At 45.1% G+C, this 21,449-nt stretch overlaps 1 protein-coding gene across 1 annotated transcript in view; it reads right to left on the reverse strand.

Annotated features, from left to right (window-relative positions):
• ZNRF3 (zinc and ring finger 3) overlaps positions 1-21,449 on the reverse strand; it is a 156,396-nt gene that overhangs the window by 50,152 nt on the left and 84,795 nt on the right. Inside the window, exon 2 of the mRNA XM_019426552.2 lies at positions 11,271-11,396. Within this exon, the coding sequence (XP_019282097.2) occupies positions 11,271-11,396 (126 nt within the window). The remainder of the gene's footprint in view (positions 1-11,270; positions 11,397-21,449) is intronic.

Genomic DNA, 21,449 nt, shown 5'->3' on the forward strand with positions numbered 1-21,449 from the left:
CAAGGACATGCAAACAAAAACAATGAAGTACTATGTTTACTGTTTGAATTACTAAAAAAAGATGTGTTCATGATAAAACTTGCATTGTTTATGTGAAAAATGATTCACTTTTTTTTTTTTTTTTGGCAGGGTAAACTGAGGAACTTTCCTGGAAAGCAATTTGTAACTGTTTGCATCAAGAGTCATAAAAAATGTTCATATCCTTTGATCTGTAATCTCCTCTTGGAATATTACCATAAGGGAATAATTCAAAAAGAAGGAAAAAAAAGAAGCCCATCCTACATAAAGATAGGTTTCAGTTTGGTTTATTTATAAGGATTAAAAATAAAACAGAAGTGATTCAATTCTTGAACCCTAGGGTAAATGGTCAACTAAATCATGATATAGGCTATTGTCACAGGAAGCGGCCATTAAAATTACAGGTTATGAAAATAATAGCAAATTGGTAAAATCATTAGTATATGTTATTAAGTTCGAAAAGGCAGAATAGATGTGTATACTTTCACAATAATTACATTAGAAATCTGGCTCAGAGGAGACTGGAAGGGAAAAAATTAAAACTGACAAGTAACCTGTATTAAAGGAGACAATCAAAGATGGTTTTTTTTCCCCTTCTATTTTCAAATTCCCCACAATTAATTGTTTCACGCAACAAACATCTACTGAGTGCCTACTATAATGTGCTAGGCACTGTTCTTGGCACTGGGAATATAAGAATGGTAGTAAAAATTATTAGATGGTTTACACTAAAAAAAAAAAAAAAAAAAAGACAAAAGGACCAGAAAATTCTGTTATAGTTACAAAATTCTGTTATAGTTACAAAAACAGTTACAAAAAAATGTTTATAGTTAAAAAAATTAATGCTATAATTTTGGGTATACTTTTAAAATTAGGGGTTATAAAAACTAGATTCTATCAGTTGAAACTCTGAAAAAAGGAAAAACATTAAGAAAATAACTCACTTTTAAAAACCAACCTACTGTGTTTACAAAGAGCTGAAAAAGAAAGCTTCTAGCTAAGGACTTTAAAACTGGGTTTCTAAAAATCAAGCCAAGGTAACAGAAGTTCCTTGCATGCTTCACATTCTTTTCTCTGAGGTTCATTTAAAAGTTGATACATTTGTGAAAATCCATCAGCATTACGTTAATGTGTAATAGTGAAAGTCAAGTGCCTTTATACATCCCGAGAAATAGCCCAGGTTCTTCAGATTAACTAGAATTTTATTTTACCCAGCGGTGCTTAGGACAACTGGAATGTGTTGAAACTCATTATTTTTATAACTAACAAAAATGATGCAGAATTTAAAGTATTTCAGTATCCCAAAGGAATTGTTTAGACTGTCTCAAACTTAGAACACAAAAAGCATTAGTCAGAACACACAACCCCATGTCGGATTTGGAAAACAAGATCACCAAAACAGAAATGGTACCTTTCATCAAATAAAATATGGTGCTTTTGGGAAAGAAAACAAACACAAAAGACACATTAAGGAAAAGAAATTGCATTTGTCTGCAGATGAAACCGGTCTTGTGATCAAGAGTAGCAGCCGGATCTTGCCAACATCCCCATTCCTCTGTACCCAGTGGGGGATCTCTGCCCAGGTTGGGGTGTGGTACTCTCCTGCACAGGTGCAACTGAAGCGCACTAAAATGTGCAATGGCCTGGGTGGCTCAGTCGGTTAAGCGTCTGATTCTTGACTTGGGCTCAGGTCAAGATCTCAGCGTTTGTGGGTTCAAGCCCCGCATCAGGCTCTGTGCTGACAGAAAGGAGCCTACTTGGGATCTTCTGTCTCCCTCTCTCTCTGTCCCTCCCCTGCTCATGCTCTCTCTTTCTCTCATAAAATAAATAAACTTTAAAAATAAAATAAAACGTGCAATGGTCAAACTTGGTGGGTAGGCTTGCCAGGGGCTTGGTAGACGGTAAATCAATTACATGCAGCCACTATCAAGATAACCCCCAAAATGTGAAATGCCCGTGGACATGGCCAGAAACACATGCAAGTGACTGACAGCCCACTGCTGCTTATTTGGGTTAATTCACACACATGGCCAGGCATGGGCAAGGCCCCTCAGAGGAAAGAGAGCAGATGGGATTTGGGGGCTTACCCCCAGGTGTGAGAGATTCAGGTCACCAGACTTGGGACTGGTATTATACATATTATAATGACTTACTATGTTAGGTTCTAACTTTTTATACTTCAAAACGGCCTCTCAAAAGAAGACAAGGACATTAGCTATTTTTGATGGGCTTTTCCACTGGCCTGCAACACCATCCCTAGTTTCCTGGGGCAGCCTCATTTGTGACCCTGGTTCAGCTGAGAGCCTGGTTCAACTCGGGGGGACAATGGCTAGCAGGAGTGTCCATGAGCCAGGCTTCCCCCAGTCTGGGGAGGTGGCTGGCAGCCTGTGCTTCTTGGGCTGGGAGACAAACTATTTGTTCTATTCACCCACTGTATCTTCAAAACTCCCTTAAGCCTCTCAGTGGATTTCAAATAATGGTTTTGGTTAGCCTTTTATAGCTGAAAATGTCTCAGATCAACTTAAAAAAAAAAAAAAAAAAAAAGGTATTGTGCTTAATATAGCATTTTAACTAAGAAGTTCCTGGAAGATTTAGGTAAAGAAGAAAAGCATCAAATTAAAAGTTTGTGACTTTCACATCAGACATGTGACCTTAGAAGAAAAGTGGTATTCCCTGAGTCTTTCCTTTTTCCATTCATATCATGCCAATCTTTTCCTCCTGATCTGATTTCTTTTACTAAGTTCCTTTCCTGCTTTCCTTTTTAACCAAATATGGGAGGTATTTACCCAAGCATTCCCTAAAATAAATCTGAAGAGCCTTCCAAACTTCCTCTCCAACAACAAACCCACCTCAGCTCACCTTAGAAAAAGCGCTTTCATCCGCTTGGTAGGGCAAGTTTAGAGAAGGAAGGAAACTGATATTTGTGGAGAATGAACACATTCCAAAAACTCGGCATACATTATATTTTTTAATCATCACAACTATCTTGCCAGAGGGGGGATATGGAGAAATGGAGGCAAAGACAGATTAACTGGCCTAAAGCTAGTTCCAGCTACTACCGGAGTGGAAGAATTACCGTTTGCACCTAGTGCGTAGGGCTTCAAGATCTGGGCTCTATTCTTCCCTCGGAAACATGAACATGCTGGAACACTGCACCCGCACCTCACCAGGACCCACCACAAAAAGGCTACCGTGAACCTGTCATTATACTGGAGGGCACTGGGGCAGGGAAGGGAATGAGGGAGGAGGAAGTGGAATTTAAGGTCTTCTTAGGGAGATAAAACTTGCCCATTATGATAGCACAGGGTGTCTCATCTGGGACACTAGTGACACGTGAGGCCAGATGATTCTTTGTCGGGTGTGGGCGGGGGGGGGGGGGGGGATGCCGACCTGTGCACTGCAGGCTGCTGAGCAGCATCCTTGGCTTCTACCCACTGTGTGTCAGTAGCACCCCAATCCCTACCCCCAATCCCTTGTGGGTGCTTTTGTCAGAAGACCAAAAATATCCCAGGGCTTTGTCAAATGTCCCCGGGGCGGGCTGGGAGGGAGGCCACACCTCCAGTTGAGAACCACTGTGGTAAGAGGACTCAGAAGACATGCCCTGAGAAGGTCTGACTCAGGTAAGTGTCCTGAAGCACAGGGTGCTCCCAGGGATATGCCCACAACGCGCCATCGCCAGAGTGCCCCACGCGCTTCCCTGACACCAATGCCTGTGATGGGGACCTGCTGCCTCTGACACCCCGCTGACCCTGCCGCCTTCTCCCCTTTCCCACAGCAAGTCAGACCCAGGATTTCAGTGCCACCATTCCACTGGAGACGGAAATCTCATACTCAAGAGTGCTAAGCTGGGCTTGGCCTAAGGGCCAGGGCACTCAGGCACCCACCTGAGGACATGCACATCTGTGACCAAACACCCAAATGAGAAGGGCATGCTGAAGGACAAGCCCCCTCACCCTCCAGCCTACAGGCTCTTCAATAGCTCTGCAGTCAGACCCAACTTCCCACATGGTTTTGCCTTAAGCAAAGGCCTATCTAGTTAAGCCCTGTCATTGAAGGCTAAGGCTGAAGGTTCTATTCTAATGCAAGCCTCAAAGATACTGAGATCTTTTTTAGTTGATGACTTTCCATTGGAATTCGTTTTTCAGTTACTTGTTATTAAATATGGGAAACAGCAACCCATTAGTTTTACTCAAATTACTTAAAGTCTAGAACCAACACTCTTGACTCCAATAGTGCAGAAGAGAATCACCTCCTGACAACACATTCACCTCTAGTTCCTGCACTGTTCTCTAGTTTCTGCTCATCTTGGCTAACTTTTTAATAGGGCGTTTCCCTCAGCCAAGCTCTAGGAGGTTATCTTAGAGTGGGGACCTCATGCTAGCTCAGTGCACTCAAATCTCGGGTCTCCTTTCGCATTCTCGAAAACGAATCCCAAAGAACTTGTGTTTCTGTGGGTGACATCTATTGATATTCACCATATTAGGAATTAAAACTGAGAAACACTTTTTTTTAATGTTTTTACTTATTTTTGAGAGAGCACCAGTGGGGGGAGAGGAGAGAAAGGCAGACACAGGCTCTGACGCAGGCTCCATGCTGATAGCAGGGAGCTGGATGCGGGGCTCAAACTACGAACCGGGAGATCATGACCTGAGCCCAAGTCAGACGCTAAATCGACTGAACCACCCAGGTGCCCTTATTTATTTATTTTTAAGTAAACTCTACACCCAACATGGGATTCAAACTCAGCACCCTGAGATTCACCTGGGATTCAAACTGAGCACCCTGCATGCTCTACAGACTGCCAGCCAGACATTCTAAAACTGAGAAATCCTTAAAACACAGAAGATATGAGTACATGTCCCATTAGCTGACAGAACAAAGAAGTCATCACACAAAATGATGCCTCTGGAGAACCCTACCATATGCTTGTGAGGGAATGAGTGATTCGGCAAGTGACATCTTAGCATTATTATGAAACAGCTCTGGTCTTGTGGGACCACCTGTCCCACACCTGTCCAGGTACCTAAGGGTACCCTGACCTCATGGTGCGAACTGGTGGGCTAAATTACCACCTACACTATGATTTTACCAGCTTTGACTTTTACCAGAGAACCCAGAGAGACAATGCCCAGGAAAGACAAGCCCTAGTTCAGAGAGGCTTGGCCAAACAAAACCCATTCATCATCATGAATTCTCTATTTTAGGAGTCGCTCTTTGAAAGAGAAGTAAGAGGGGCACCTGGGTGGCTCAGTCGGTTAAGTGTCTGACTCCTGATTTTGGCTCAGGTCATGATCTCATGATTGTGAAATCGAGCCCCATGTAGGGCTCTGGGCTGAGCGTGGAGCCTGCTTGAGGTTCTCTCCATCTTCCTCAGCCCCTCCCCTACTTGTGCTGACTCTCTTTCTCAAAAATAAATGTAAATTAAAAAAAAAAAAAAGCAAGAAGGATAAGTAAGAATTTTTCCTGGGCAGAGCCCCATGTACAAAGAAGGATTTGGTCTCTGTCCTCAATTGCTCCTGGCTCCTCTATAACAGGCCTTACGTGATACACGGTTTGCTTTTCCCCCAGGACCCAGCAGAAGTGGTCATCAGCCATGGTGGGACTATGCTCCATCACTTCAGGGATATAATGCTTCCTTTTTCTATACACACTGCCAACAGACTGGGGAAATGTGAAGGCAAACACGAAGTGTCCTCAGCAATGTCATTGGCTTGAGTCTCACCAAAGCATTTATGAGAACTGATGTCCGGGCACCACCCTGATCCTTCCACCTCCAACCAGCCTGGGGAATAAAGACTAAAGTCCTTAACCTGAAAGCCTCTTCCTTCCCCAGCAACTTTCAACGCCCCTTGAAGAACTTCTTTGCTCCCTTTCTTTCTGCCCTGTTCTTGGAGGTTGTTCCCCCATCTTTCCCTGTCTCACACAGCCCCTCTCTCTAAAACCCATCTGCCACTTCCAGCCCCATAGACTCGCTCCTCCTCATCATTACTATCTATACCAGGGATTGGCGGTCAGCTCAGGGCAAGAAGAATGAACTCTTTATGTTACACATGGACCAGAGAAGTCCCTTCCAATTGGTGCTTCTCTGAATGACTCAGGATAAATTGAGGACATCACCTAGCAGCTAACGATCCCATACATGACTTGGCGACTACAGGGGGCTGCTTAGGGACAGTAGCCTAGCACTGTCCCCCACCAGCTGTCTTCTCGAGAACACTTCATCCTCTAACCCCCCACACATGGCTGGGCAGGAAGCTAAGTTCTGTGTGTTCCCAGCCCCAGATCACATCCGACCAGACTAAAAGTGACCACCTGGTCCACAATGGGCCGACAAATCTTTTTTCTAGAATCCTGTAGGCTTGAAAACAAGACAGTGTCAGACCCAGGGATATTGGGGGGCTATGTCTCCTACCAAGCAGGTGGAGAGAGGGAGGGAGGGAGGGAGGGAGAGAGAGGGAGGGAGAGGGAGAAGGAGAGGGAGAGGGAGAGGGAGAGGGAGAGGGAGGGAGGGAGGGAGGGAGGGAGGGAGGGAGAGAGAGAGAGAGAGGAATAAAAGCAGATATATACAGAAGACCTGGGGAGGGGCCACTGGCACTGAGCCCAGAGTCAGCTATTCTAGAAGAGCAGCAGCCACCCAGGAGCCTCAAGAGCAAATCCCCTTTGGCTAAACGCAGCTCAAGCTGGGTCTCTGTTAAGTGGAACCAACAGTCCTAACTAAGCCAGTGACTCCTGAAAAGCATCGATTTTTAGCTACAAATTGGTGAAGACAAAAGGGGGCAAAGGGGAGAAACTAACATAGGTGAGGCGGCAGAACAGTCTTTATCTCAGATCTCAGGTCAGCGACTTGGGAGCTGTTTGCTCTTACGTTATGTAGAGAATGTCTCGGGGACTTGATTTCCTCATGGTAAAACGGGAATCTGGACACGATCTCAAAGCCAGTCTGAAAACGAAAGATGCTGCAGAGAAAGCTCCTACCTAGCGTTGAGCCAGCACCTAACACATGATGGCTGCTTTTATGTTCTCCTCAGGCACGAGCCCCAAGCATAAGGGCCCCAGAACTGAAGTGACCTCTCTGAGGTGGCTCTGCTAGAGCTGGGTCTCTTTGACCCGAAACTCCCTGCCTTTCTTGTCTCAATTCATAATTTCCTCATGCTGTCCTCCTAAGTACCAGAAAGAGCTGGTCCATGCCTGTTGACTGTCCTGTCTTTCAAAACCCTCCGTAAGAGTCCAGTGCAAGGTGGGATGAGGGGGAGGAGAGGTTTATTCTGTGTCCATTTATGGAATCTGGGCCAGGCGGGCTTTGTTAGAAACTCCAACACATCCTCTGTGTTCCTGCCATGAGACCCTCAGTTACGTGGATGGATCATAGGAACTGAAGCTGGTAAAGTCAACCTTCAAAATTCTTGCCAGTCCCAGAAGATGTTGAATAAACACTGTTTGAATTGAAGGCTTAAAATGCCCAGGGGATGAGCATAGATTCCTGTACTGTGGGGACGGTTGAAGACCCTTACTTTTAGTAGTAAGCTGCTCAGAAATGTCAATTTTATTCTATTTTAAAAACCGAGTCTGTCCTTCAATGCTGCATAGAGAACCTCCCCGAACTAGAATCTCAAGGGAAGAGATTTTAAATGACACAGAAGCTCAAAATGTTAGAAGAGTAAGGAGCCCATAACAGCCTCTTAACACAAAGTGAAAGAGAAAGGCTCAGAAAGCCAAGAGATTTGTTCTGGGTCTGGTGTGATGCAGGGCCTGGCCTGGTGCCCCAGCTGGCTACATCCTTGTAGGGGGCTCCCTCTCACCCCAACTCTACCTCCCTAGCTGATCCCACTGTCTGCCCTGCCTCCTGCAGAACTGAAAAGATTATAAGGAGAAGATCATAAATCATTTTTCTCTCATGAGTTTATAGTGTTCCCTTCTGAGGAGTTCAAAAGCATTCAGTAATAAACCAAGGTGATGAGTTTATGTCTTTTGCTTTTAAAACGAAACTTTATTTGAACTCCTGGAGAGGCATTTACAGGTTTTTAATTTAGGACATTCCTCTCTTGTTTCAACATTTCGCCCCATGGCATTTTCTGTGGGCGGGTAGGTGATGAGGGTAAGGGCTGGGGGAGGGAGAGGGGTCTGTGTCTGGCCCTCCCCTGTTCTCCCACAGGCTCTTCCGAGTACCTGACACAGTCCTCCCTTCTAGGGTTTTCAGCAAGTCTCAACATCTATATGGAGGAGTCCCTCCTCCCACCCCCATGTTGACTTGGCTGTAATCTCTTCCTTTTGTGCTTCTCTCCACTGCCCACCGCCTTCTTGCCATAGCCACTGAGAGCAAAGAAATGAGAGAAAAGCATGCTATCTGCAGGAGACAGGGCTGCCCATGAGGATCACTGTGCTTTTCTTTATCCTAGTCCCTTGCTACTGCCCTTGGGATTTAAAAAAAAAAAAGGGGGGGGGGCACAGTTAGCAAAGATAATAAAAGGGAAGCTGAGAACAACTACACTTTAAAATGAGAAATGAAGGGGCACCTGGGTGGCTCAGTCAGTTAAGTGTCCGACCTTGGTTCAGGTCATGATCTCGCCATTCCCCAGTTTGAGCCCCACGCTGGCCTCTGTGCTGACAGCTTGGAGCCTGGAGCCTGCTTCGAATTCCGTGTCTCGTTCTCTGTCTCTGCCCCTCTCCTGCTTGCACTGTGTCTATCTCTCAAAAATAAACATTTAAAAAATAAATAAAATAAAATAAAATAAAATAAAATAAAATAAAATAAAATAAAATAAAATAAGAAATGAAAAGGGGAGCCTGGGTAGCTCAGTCGGTTAAGTGTCCGACTTCAGCTCAGGTCATGATCTCACAGTTTGTGAGTTCGAGCTTCATGTCGGGCTCTGTGCTGACAGCTTGGAGCCTAGAGCCTGCTTCAGATTCTGTGTCTCCTTCTCTCTCTGTCCCCGCCCTGCTCGCCTTCTGTCTCTCTCCCTCTCAAAAAAAACCAAACAGTAAAAATTTTTTAAAATGAGAAATGAAAAGAGAGAGGAAGGAAGGAAGGTAGAAAGAAAAAAAAAAAGGGAGGGAAAGAGAGAAAGAGAGAGAGAGAGAGAGAGAGAGAGAGAGAGAGAGAGAGAGAGATATGAATGAGTCATCACACCTCCTTACAGACCCAGGCTCTAAACAAATGCGAAACTGTCTTGCTTTGTCTGGCCCAAGCGTTTTTGCTAATGATTTTATTCAGGTGCTAAGTCAAATTTCGGGAACTAACCACGTGTAAATACTGCCTGGCCACCACACAGCCTTTCCAACCAGAGACGTGGCGGGGGGAGGGAGGGCTGTTGCTTGCAAGCAGGTAGAACCACACACTTAGCTTCGGGGCCCCGGCATTCAATAAATATTTGGTGAATGAATAAACCTGAGAAGTACTTAATGATTCAATATATGTCTAGGGTTTTTATTCCCCCTGGCTTCACAGGCCAGCAGGCCAAACCATACAAACCTCTTCAAGTAAAACCACTACATGGTTGTTCTAGGTGGAGAAGGTAACAAGCGGGTTCTCCAAGCGACTTCAACAGCACTGAGCCATCGAAGAACAATGGGGTGTCCCTGGGAGCACTGTTCCAACCCACTTGTAGACACAACAGATGCAAAGGCAGAGCTCCACTGGGCTGGAGCAAAACAAATTAAGTCAAGCTGCTGGGCCCTGCATAGCAGCAGCTTAAGTGTAGGAGAAAATATTATAGGAGAAGTGTTCTGCCCACAAGGAAAGCAGTGTTCCTAACCTTTGGATGTAGCTGGCATTTCTCCTAGGAAAACACTACAGTATTCTCAAAGGGGTCGCGGCTCTCCTAGCATCATTAAGCAGCTCTGGCCGACTATTTAAACGATGAAGTATCAGGGCCTGGGTCACCTAAAACACCTTGATTTGACTTCATGAACTGTAAACCAGACAGGTAATAATTCCTGGGTTGTTCCCCCCCGCCCCCCCCCCCCTTATAAAAGGGCAGGAGAACTTGACAAGTGCTCAAGAAGCTATTCAGAAGACAAGAGGGGCATGAAAATCCTAGCCTAGACCCATAATGGTCTCCTGGACCGAAAGCCTTTCATGAGACACTGCCTGGGGCATCTTGGAGTCTGGAAAAGGCTCCCCCTAAAATACCCTGCATCAAAACCATCTCTCTTCTCCTGCCTGGATCATCAAGAGGTCAGGAATCAGGACGTTTTTTTCCCCTGCCCCCCAGCTGTCTCCCCATGGTACCTAAACAGCACCTTCTGAGATTATAGAAAAAAATTCAGGCAGTAACACTATCCTTAGGAGATACCACCTTTCCTCTAACTAGAATTCTAATAACTTTCTTCAAACCTTTCCCTTTAACAAAATGATCCAGTTTAAAACAGATGGCCATCTGTCATATTTTAAGATCATTGATGGATAGTTTTCCCACAATAAATTTCTTTCTATCTTCACACTGCAGCCGGAGATAAAGCTGACCTTCTTGGCTAACGAGTCTCTCATTTCGTGCTTCTAAATGGGATGGCAGCAACCAATGGCAGCAAAAATGTTTTGAAAGCTTACTCTGCTGGTCGTTTGTATCTCATCTCTCCTCCTAACCATCCTCTGAGGTAAGTTCTAATATAGGACCATAATTGCCGTCTGCCATTCTGAAACCAAAAAAGCTCTAAAAACCCAGGAGTTTTTCCAGAACTTACTTGGCAGCAAAACTTAATGAACCTGAACTCATTTAGAGGCAAAGTTGCCCTGAACTAACACGAGATTTTAGTTATCCGCTTAATGTGAATATCCATACAGGTTGCTACACAAATATGGAGGTGTTTAATGATGAAGGAGTGCCCCAGATCTCCTGGGGGTTACTTAATAGAAAGTATGTACAGCCTTAACACCTTTCTAAATTCCCCAAATCTCAGAGTTCTGACACCTCTGTCCCCAAGGGTATAAGGTAGTGTGAATCTCTATTATGAAACCATTACACAGATAAGAAGCTGAGACTCCTGGAGGGGAAGTGACTTGCCTAAAGTCACAGAGTGGACAAGAGGTGGAGCCGACTCTGAGGCTGGCAGGCTCCGTCACAGTCCAAGCTTGGAAGCACCATGGTGGGCTGCCACAGGACATGTCTTAGTCCTTATCCCCACACGGGTCAGCTGGGAGAGACGGCTGTGCTGGGATGGCTCTTCTCTGTAACCACCTATGTGAGGAACTGATGAAATGGGAGAGCAGAGAACACCAGTCGGAATCAGAGAGATTCAAAGGGCCTGGCGCTTACCTTGCCCAGGACAGTGAGGCATGGTTTTGGGTCCAGTTCTGGCTGTTCCAGCTTCACTACTCCTACCCAGCCATATTCATACAAGTCCTCTTCGTCATTGTTATTACATAGGCCCAGGGGGTGCATCTAGAAAGCAAAATAGAAAGAAAGCTTCAATACACAGGCCACAGACATGCTTGACTCACACTGTAAATGTCTTCGACTCAACAGTCAAAAGTAACCTCAACTCTTAACTGGGGGGTGGAGGAGGGTGTTGATTTTATGGATGATTTCTCACTGCTGGTTTTGTTTTTTTTTTAAGTTGATGCATTTATTTAAGAAATCTTTACACCCAATGTGGGGCACGAACCCATGACCCCCAAATCACAAGTCACATGTTCCTTGGACTGAGCCAGCCAGGCTCCCCACTTTCTCACTGCTTTGTAAGGGGTGGTTACCCAAAGCGGACATCACCCGATGGAATGCAGGCAAAGAAAAATAGCATACCTCCCATATACATACCAATCTAAATTTCTGTGAAATATCATAACATTAAGCAGCAATTACAGATGAGATTATCTAGGTTAGTATCCTTGTCTGTTTGGCTTCTAGACCTTAATGACACATCTACTTCAAGTTATGCAAAAGGACCTGGAAACACATTCAGGAGTTTATGGAAAGACCCCTGGACATACAGCAGAATCACCAGTATAATTAACAAGCTGTTTAAAAGGCTACCCCTGGCTATTGGGAAACAGATGAAATCCTTTGAGGCTTTTCTCAAAATGGGCAAAGAAGAAAATCAAAAAAAAAAAAGAAGAGAAGCATCGTCACATTTTCGCTAGCAAAGTGCAGTCAGTGGGAGTCTAAAAACAGAACAATCCTGAAGTTTGTGCTCACGGTTCTTTCTATTATTGAGTTTCAATAGGCCCTGGAATCCCCAGTAACAATCTGAGAGGAGGAAATCCTCATGGATAAACTAACTTATCAAGAAATTAATGAGTCTAGTACAGCGCTAAACTCTAACTAACTGGAAGAAACGTGTCTTCAGATTCGTGGCATGTTAGAGACACAAGAGAGACCTAAGAATCCATTGTGGTTGACAGAATGATATCCTCCAAAGCTGGCCTCCAAAAGCTGGAAAAGACAAGAAACAGATTCTCCCAAGAGCCTCCTGGAGGAATGCTGCGTACAGATCCATTTTCAACTTCTGACCTCCAGAACTCAAGGGAATACATTTGTGTTGCTTTAAGCCACTAAGTTTATAGTAACTTGTTATAGCAGCAAATAGGAAACTAAAACACTCTCTTTACTCCCCGCCCCCACTCATTTTATAGATGAGAACAGAAGTTCAAGGTAAGTAGCTTTTCCAAGACAAGAGAGCCAGCAAGTGGCCATACCCACAGGTGACCTGGCTCTCAGATTCACAGCCTGTTGCCTTCCCACTCTATTTGCTTAACTTTACTGTCCCTTCCTCCAAGAGCTAGTCATCTGACTAGGGGAGAAAGACTAAGTGATAAAATCTTTAGGGGAAAATGTTGCCAGTTCTAAATTCTGCGGTAGTAGAGTTGCAACATGAATGTAGTGTGGGCAGCAAGAGTTGCTGGAATGTTCGGGGAAGCCCTGTGCCTGGCCGCTGAGCTAAGCTTCAAGGAAGAGTCAGATTGGTCAAGGGAAAAAGGAGAGAGCAGGCTGGTGTTCCAAGCCTGGGGAGGCAGAGCTAAGGGCTCTAGGGGGAAGAGGAACAAGACCAGTCTGATGAGTCTGAAGGGTCACGGTCTACACCAAGAAGGAAAGAAACACACTCGAAAACTGGAAAGGTGTTTGGACACGAAGACAATACCACAGGTTCCTTGGGCAGAAGAGTGGCACACTGACAATGGTTTCTTCTGGAAGTGGTGTGCCCGGCCTCAAGGGGCATCAGGATTGGAGGAGTGAAGGGTGCAGCCCAGAGATGAAAGAATCTTGGCAATTCAATGGAGCGACAGGTGGGGGTTTCACGAGCCCATAAGGCCGGTGAGCACAGGGTGCTACAAGGGGGTGGCCAGTAGCTATCTCTCTAGTGGGTGAGGAATGACCCATCCCCTGGGAATTGCAACACATGAAACAGACAGCCCCAGGACATCCAATTTTTGCATGAGTCCTCGGGCTGGAAGATCTTGCCCGAAAGGCATATGAAGATTCCCCGAAGAGTCCAGCCCACTCTGACATGTTTGGTGGTTATTAAAAGATGAGTGGCCTGAAGTGAAGACCTCTGATGGGAGAGAGAGGAGGGGTGAGGGTGTTAAATCCAACTGTGTGCCAACAGCCTGTCACTTCCACTGCCACAAAAGGGCTCCCAGCCTGGCTCGAGCCAGCTTCCTGAAATCCCAGGCCATTTCATGGCCATGGCAACTGCACCACTGACCCTTTTCCACAGTATTCCAGGATATTTTTAACCTGGCCACAGGACTTGGAGGTTTCCAGATGGAGAGCTGCTTTCTGTTACTTACACACGAATGAGGTTTGGCCAATGATGAAGAACTACACTGGTGGGGGGGAGTGGGGGGGGGGGAGGGGAAGAGGTATTATGCACGTCTAAGACCTTGTATCTGATTCCACCGATAGGAAATGTCCAGAATAGGCAAATCCATAGAAATGGAAAGCAGGTTTGTGGTTGCTAGGGCTGAGGGAGGGAGAAATGGGGAGTGACTGCTTAATGGGTCCAGGGTTTCCTTTTGGGATCATGAAAATGTTCTGGAATCAGAGGATGGTGACGGACGCACAACACTGTGAATGGACTAAATGCCTCTCAACTATATACTTTAAAATGGTTTAAATGGTGAATTTTATAGAAATTTTTCCAACAATAAAAAAGTTAAAAAAAATTTTTTTAATGTTTATTTTTAAGACAGAAAGAGACAGCATAAGTGGGGGAGGGACAGGGACAGAGAGAGAGAGACACAGAATCTGAAACAGGCTCCAGGCTCTGAGCTGTCAGCACAGAACCCGACACAGGACTCAAACCCATGAACCGTGAGATCATGACCGGAGCCGAAGTCAGATGCTTAACCGACTGAGCCACCGAGGTGCCCCAACAATAAAAAAGTCTTAAAAAAATGTCTCAGGAGTTTACTCAGAAATGACTGTACTCAGCTAACATGGGGATCCATAGTGGAGGACAATGTGGTTTCTACTCTTCCAGAGCCTAAGCCAATTACAGCAGCCCTTCTGGAAACCATGTCCTGCAGAATACTAGCCCTGAGAGATTAAAAACAGGTTCTTGTACAAGTAACTGACACTGAGAAACACCCCATGGGGAGTCAGGATATACTTTTGGCAACTAAAGCTCTACGGAGGTCTGGAGGTCTAAGGTTTGAAAAACAAAAGGTGTCTTTTTTTTTTTAAGTTTATTTTTTATTTTGAGAGAAAGAGACAGAAGACAGCCTGGAAGAGAGAGAGAACCCCAAGCGGGCTCTGTCAAACTCACAAACTGTGAGATCGTGACCTGAGCTGAAATCAAGAGTTGGGACCCTTAACCGACCGAGGCACCCAGGAGCCCCTGAAAAACAAAAGGTTTTTAACCTTTGCAAAAACCAGCACTTCCTACCCTTTGATTATAAGCCAATGTTGTGTGTATACTCCTATCACACTGTTTCACAGGACACATTTTGAGAAATGCTAAGTTAGGAAGAACACATACATGCATCAGAGAAGAAACCTAAAGTCCACGTGATTCAAGGCAAATCTTAATGTCCTCAAATGCTGAACACCCACGACGCAAAAAGTACGGGGTGTGGTGGAAAGAATGGAGGGACAGTCATGGGCAGCTAGGGAGAAGAGGAAGAGAGGAAGAGGAGGAGGATGGGGAATGGGAACGGCAGAAGTAGGAGATGCCCAAGCCTGGCCCCACTCCCCGCAGCCATGGTGCGAAGGGAGCAGCCATGACCAGACCGCTATGCTGTGGCGAAGCAGAACACATGGGCACAGGAGAGGCATGTCAAGAGTGCCCTCAGGCATGCAGAAATCTGAACGATGTAAGCCTCAAACACACCCACTGGTCCGGGTCCCCTGGAGGCTGTCAGGCCCTGCGCCCGGGGAGAAGCATCACGCGTCACGCCAGGCGCTCTCTCCCTCCTCTGCAGTCACACCCTCCATCCTCCTCGAAGATGCCCCAATCAAATCTTCCACTGACACTGCGGGAACTGTTAGCTCCAAATGACAGCCTTGTCAAGGTGTTGACTTCTGAACACGGATCAAAGGCTCAAAAACCAAAAGGAATTTTTCTAAAGCGCCAGTGGGCACAATCCCTTGGCACGGGTTGTTTATTTCTCTGTGGAGGGAAAGAGGCCTCCAAAATCACATCTCAGAAGACTGAAAACTGACCTCACCAACTCTGCCACCTTCCCAGCTCCACCCTCAGTGTCTTCTCTCCTGAGTTCCTTATTCCAGTTTACACTTCTAGGTGCCCAAGTACTGAGCCTCTGAATTCAACCTCAGCCGTGTCTCCTGTGTAACTGGCCTCTTTACCCCATCTGCTAAATATTGTATGACTCAGGTCTCTGTCAGTTCATCCCTGATGACAATATCAGCTTCTGGAAATGCCTGCCACCCCAGATCTCCAACCATTTACATCCTACGGCTCTTTTTCGAAGGGTTCCAAGTTATGAGCTCAGCAGAAAGTTTTATAGGGAAGCACAAGTCGCTGTAACATGAAAACATTCATCTGTGAACTGACCTGTCTCAAAGGGTAGAATATTCTAGGCAAAGGCATAAAATGCAAACAAATACACCAAGTCTGGGGAAAGCAGAGGAGAGGGTTTTCTCATAATTAAGTATTTATATTTACTATGCTGCTATATTTATGCATTTTATCTTATTTAATCCTTAACGGCAATGGCTTGCTAATTGTTAGAACATCAGATGATACAGTGACTAGGCATGGTAAGTAAGTTGCAAACCAGAAGTGCAAATCAGCAGCTGATGCAGAATATAATGGAGCCCGTAAAAGCCTTATTAGTCAATAACAGGATTCCACTCAAAGCCAATGGCAAACAACCTAGTGAAAGATTAAAGGAGAAATACACGAGAGAGCTTCTGCAGAGAATGATCAAAGAATTATGACAGAACTTTGTAAAAAGTAAGAGAGTTCTCTAATATTTTTGGAATTACTTTTGATAATCCTGTTGCTGAAGTCAAACATAAGAGAAAGATGCCACATCCACACTCTCACACAATTTTGCCGAAAATATCCCAACACTGCCCATATGGGATTCACTCTGTTTATGCCCAGAAATCAATACATAGCAGCAATTATAATTTAAGTTAAAAAATAAACTATTATTTTCTGTTTTATTTTTCAAGATAAAGCCCCAGTTAAAGAATTTCTTTCCACTACTTACTAAGAAATATTAGGCCCTAAGTTAAAAAGATCCCCAAGTCCTATATTAGATTAGTCATCTGCAGAGAACGAGGGCCTCCTACGTACGAAATGCACACAGTCTCCTGAAGATTCAGACAGACGCCGCTACCACTCCAGACAACCATCACATAAAATCCAGGCTTGTTAACTCATACATGTTGACACCAGTGAGTGATATACAGGCAGTGACTACATACAAAACCTGTGTCCCCTTCTGACCGCTAATCATTCGAAAGTAATCTTAGGATACTTCAATGAATGATGTCCGAGCATGTCAATTTTGAACCTAATGTGGAACATGAGCATTTAAAAATTACAGGCATTTCTGAGTTTATTTTCTGAAAATGTTTGGATGTGTGGGGTTTACCTGATCATTTTTGCCTTAATGTTTTTAAGCAGGTTGAAAATGCCTGATTTGTGTGTAAGAACTCAGGGACATCAGAAAGACTTGCTAATAAAAACATAAAGAAAAAATCAAATGGACTGGGAAACCCAGAGTGGAATGTGACCAAGACCCCACTAGGCAGAGAATGCCACAGAAAGGGAAGAAAGGCCTGGACCTAGAGAGAAGACAAGCAAAGTTCCTGGGATGGATCCACAGAAGAGCAGTGCAAATAACTAACCAGCTACGACTAAAGTATAAAACTAAAAGAAATCGTGTCCTGTGTGGTAACTTTGGCCTCGTGCTATCAGAACAACAATTTGGGGATGCTCGACGTCCTTGCTTAAGTCAGTTGAAGGAAAATGCCCAGTTAATCCTTTATGTGAGGTTCAACATTATTATGAACATGGCATTATTATGGTTTTTGCTCTTACTCCTGATTTTGTTTCAAGGGGTGTTTTGGGATGGAAAGAATGAGACCTTTGGAATCAGGCAACCTGTGTTTAAACCTCATTCCTGCCTCTGAAGAGGCACATCAACTTGGGCAGATGACTCAGTTTCTATAAACCTCAATTTTCTCATCTGTAAAATGGGGACAGTATTGTCTGCCCTAACAGGGTGCTGTAAGGATTAGAGGAGATAAAACATATAACCTCAGTAACATAGTAGATGCTCTATCAGTGGAAAAGCCCTCTCTGTCTTCACTTCCTCTAGACTGGTCTTGTTTGCTTGTGCTTTATGCCTTTGCCTAGAATACTCTGTCCTTCAAGACGAGCTTCAATGCCACCCCTTCCATGGAGCTTTCTTGAATGCACCAATACAGATAGTTGCTTCTACCTCCAAATGCATGTCCCCAAATGCTTTGTTTGGTGCTTACCACAGTTCTTTCAGCCTCCCCTCTAAGACAGGCACCTGCTTCCAGAAGGAGCATCTTCCTTCTTTCCCTTTCACCCCACCCAGAGCATCGTCCCCTTTCACCCCACCCAGAGCATTGTCCTCAACAGGTACTCAATAAACGACTGCTGTCAGAATAGCATTTGGCTGGAGGCAGGCCTGATGCCATGCCTCACGCTTTGTTTTCGATGCTTGGGTCTCTGCTCAGCTAAGTGAGGGACCAGGGCAAACAGGTCAGAGTTTAATCAAATGCTGCATGAACTTCAAACAACCTGGCTCTTACAGTCACTGATTTCCAAGTCACCAAAGACATCCTTGGGACAAAAAAGATTCACGGGCAATGGCATGGGAGCAAAGGCTGGTCCTTCTTGGTTCTGCCATGGGACCACAGCAGCCAGGCATGCAGAGGCGGCCAAGGCTGTCTGTACACAGAGAACACAACACGGCGGCCCTTCACTCAGGCAGGTGCATGACAGCGCTTTATAAGGGCAGTGGAGGGGAAAGAAGAAGAGAGGATGTGCCCCCCTAAAAAGGCAAACTTTACACTTTCCCAACTGCATCTGATTTCATAAGTCCTGTCAGCTCCAACAAAACAGGAGAATACACCAAAGACCAACCAGGCATGGGATCCAGGACTCAGGGAATCCAACAAAGAGGAGAAATAGAGAATGGCATCCCCAGGATGATGGCCATAACCAGTCGGCTGGGCGGCCAGTTGAGACCGGACCAGCTGCAGGAGAGCCTCCCCCCACCCAAAGAAAACAAAAACCTGAATTATTACCCAATGGCCCTGACAGTACTAATAAGAGAATTAATTGTAAGTGATAATCAGGGGCATCTGGGTGGCTCAGTTGGTTGAGCGTCCGACTTCAGCTCAGGTCATGGTCTCACAGTTCATGAGTTTCAGCCCTGCGTCGGGCTCTGTGCTGACAGCTCAGAGCCTGGAGCCTGCTTCAGATTCTGTGTCTCCCTCTCTCTCTGCTCTTCCCCTGCTCATACTGTGTCTCTCTCAAAAATAAATAAAAAAATAAATAAATAAATAAACATTGAAAAAAGAAAAGTGATAATCATATAGCAAACTCAAGTAATGGGGCAGGGTGGGACGATTATTAACCTCAGAGAATACTTTAAAAGTTACACCAGAATTGTAAACCATAAGCAGGGTACAGCCTGCATGGCCCCGCTGAAAAGAGTGATAGCCGTAATAATATAAACCCTGATATAAACAATAACTGTGATACAACTACCTTGGAAAATATAGATATGTGATATGGGGAGGGGGGCAGATGGAGGGAAGGGAGGTGGGGGAAAAGAACAAAATCTTCACTTTCCATAATGGGAAGTTAAAAAAAAAAAGCTTAATGGACTAAAAGTATGAAGTAGCAGTTATAAGCATGTTATTTAGAAATAATTCAGAGATATTTAGAAATATTCACAGAGATGAATAGCAGAATAAACCACTAAATAATTTAAAATAATTGCCCCTGGGAATAGCAATCAGGGATGGCAAAGGGTGAAATAGAACTTTTTTTTTTTTTAATGTTTATCCATTTATTTATTTTGAGAGAAAAAGAGCATGAGCGTGAGCGGTGGCCGGGGGGATGGGGGGCAAAGACAGAAAAGAGAGAATCCCAAGCAGGCTCCGTGCTGTCGTCAGTGCAGAGCTTGATTTGGTGCTCCCGTGAGATCATGACCTGAGCTAAAATCAAGAGTCGGATGCTTAATCCACTGGGCTGCTCAGGCGCCCCGGAACGCTCTTTATTATAAGCCTTGAAGTAACTCATTGCCTTTTTATAAACATATACATGTTTTATTTTGATTAAAAACTTCATGCACTGCTGGACAGAAGTCCCTTCCTCCAGGTGTTCCAACAGATTCCATGGGTCCTACGGGGAAGCATTATGTTCAGCCCAAGAAAGACCCCGGAGGCATCCTACAGACACAGTGGGCACGTGGAGGGAGACTGTCTAGATCGGCTGCTCTGGGAGCCATCCAGAGCCTGGGCTGAGGATGGCTGGGAACACAGCACAGGGATGACTCAGGGAGAGAGGGAGAACCAGCAACCTTCACCACCCCCACAACCAAAAATAACTCCCAGGTGGCACCAGATGTGACGTGGGTTTGGGTGTTATGGAGATGGCAGACACAATCACCAGGGTGATTGTTCTGAGAAGCCCCAATCTTCTCCCAGACACACAAAGATCTTATAATGATCTCTGGAGGAGACCGTGAATATCCTACTTGCGTTTCCAAACAAGGAGCTGCTTCAGTAAAATGACTACCAACAAACAATGTATATACCGGACCATCATTGGTGCCGGGTATCAAACATCTGGTTTTATGTTGAAATATGAAGATGGACCTTCTTCAAATTTCTCAGCGCCCGACGAGGTTGACTATCACGGTGTCCCTGTTTCGTTAATGGACAAAGAATCTGTGGGAACTTCAAAGCCAAAAGACTGTGCCAGACAAGGTTAAATATCTGGAGGAACAGAACTATGTTCCCTTGAGTACCGGACATCAAGCCAAGCTTTGAACCAAGACCAGCTCTTTAAGAAGCTTTCAGTACAAAATCCTTGAGATATACTGGTGCACTTTCCACACATTTGAAAGGACAAAACTGAAACCGTGGCTGGTGGTGCTCTTATCCAGGGTTACAATATCTCTATGCTCCGCTCAAAGTTTAAAATAACTTCAAAAGCGCCGCCTGCTTCTAAGTGGGTTACTGTTACACAGGAGCCAAGCACTGAACTAATAGCAGGAGAGACATTTCACTCTGTAATATTATCTCATCAAAAAAAAATTCCTGGGGACTTAAAAGGGAAACTTCCTTCCTTTTGTCCCTTTTGCCACTGCCGGCCAGGGTAGGGTGTCACTGTGGTACAGAGGTTTACCTGAAACAATGGCCCCTAGACCTTCTCTTAAAAGGTGTGGTGGCCAGAATCAAGACGTATAATGTATGTGAAGGAATGGAAAAGGATAGCCCCACACGTTTTTCTCTTGAATCGTAGGGATTATTTTTTTCTCTTCTATGAACAAAGAAACAGACAACTCTCTTTGCTTTTTGAACAAACCCAGTTTAAACCTTTGTCTGCATCTAGAATCTAGAAGTACATGAATATAGCTCCCCCCTCCCCCGACCCTCCACTCCTCCCCACCCCCACCCCTGCCATTTGGTCATGGCAATGAGGACAGAAACCTGCTGCAGACACAGAAGGCTATTTCTGCTGTTCGCTGGAACTTCCAAATGGGAGCTGCCTGAGGATTAGACCAGCACTCAGGGCGCCTGGGTGGCTCAGTCGGGTAAGTGTCTGACTTCGGCTCAGGTCATGATTGCACGGTTCATGGGTTCGAGCCCTGTGCTGGGCTCTGTGCTGACAGCGCAGAGCCTATTTCGGATTCTGTGACTCCCTCTCTCTCTGCCCCTCCCCTGCTCACACTCTGTCTCTCTCTCAAAATAAATTTAAAAAAACAATATTAAAAAAAATTTTAAGCTAGCACTTATTTGCTGAGGCCTCTGGCT

The sequence above is a fragment of the Panthera pardus genome, unplaced genomic scaffold, assembly GCF_024362965.1.
Source record: "Panthera pardus isolate Hobbes unplaced genomic scaffold, ASM2436296v1 HiC_scaffold_15, whole genome shotgun sequence".
Taxonomy (NCBI): Eukaryota; Metazoa; Chordata; class Mammalia; order Carnivora; family Felidae; genus Panthera; species Panthera pardus.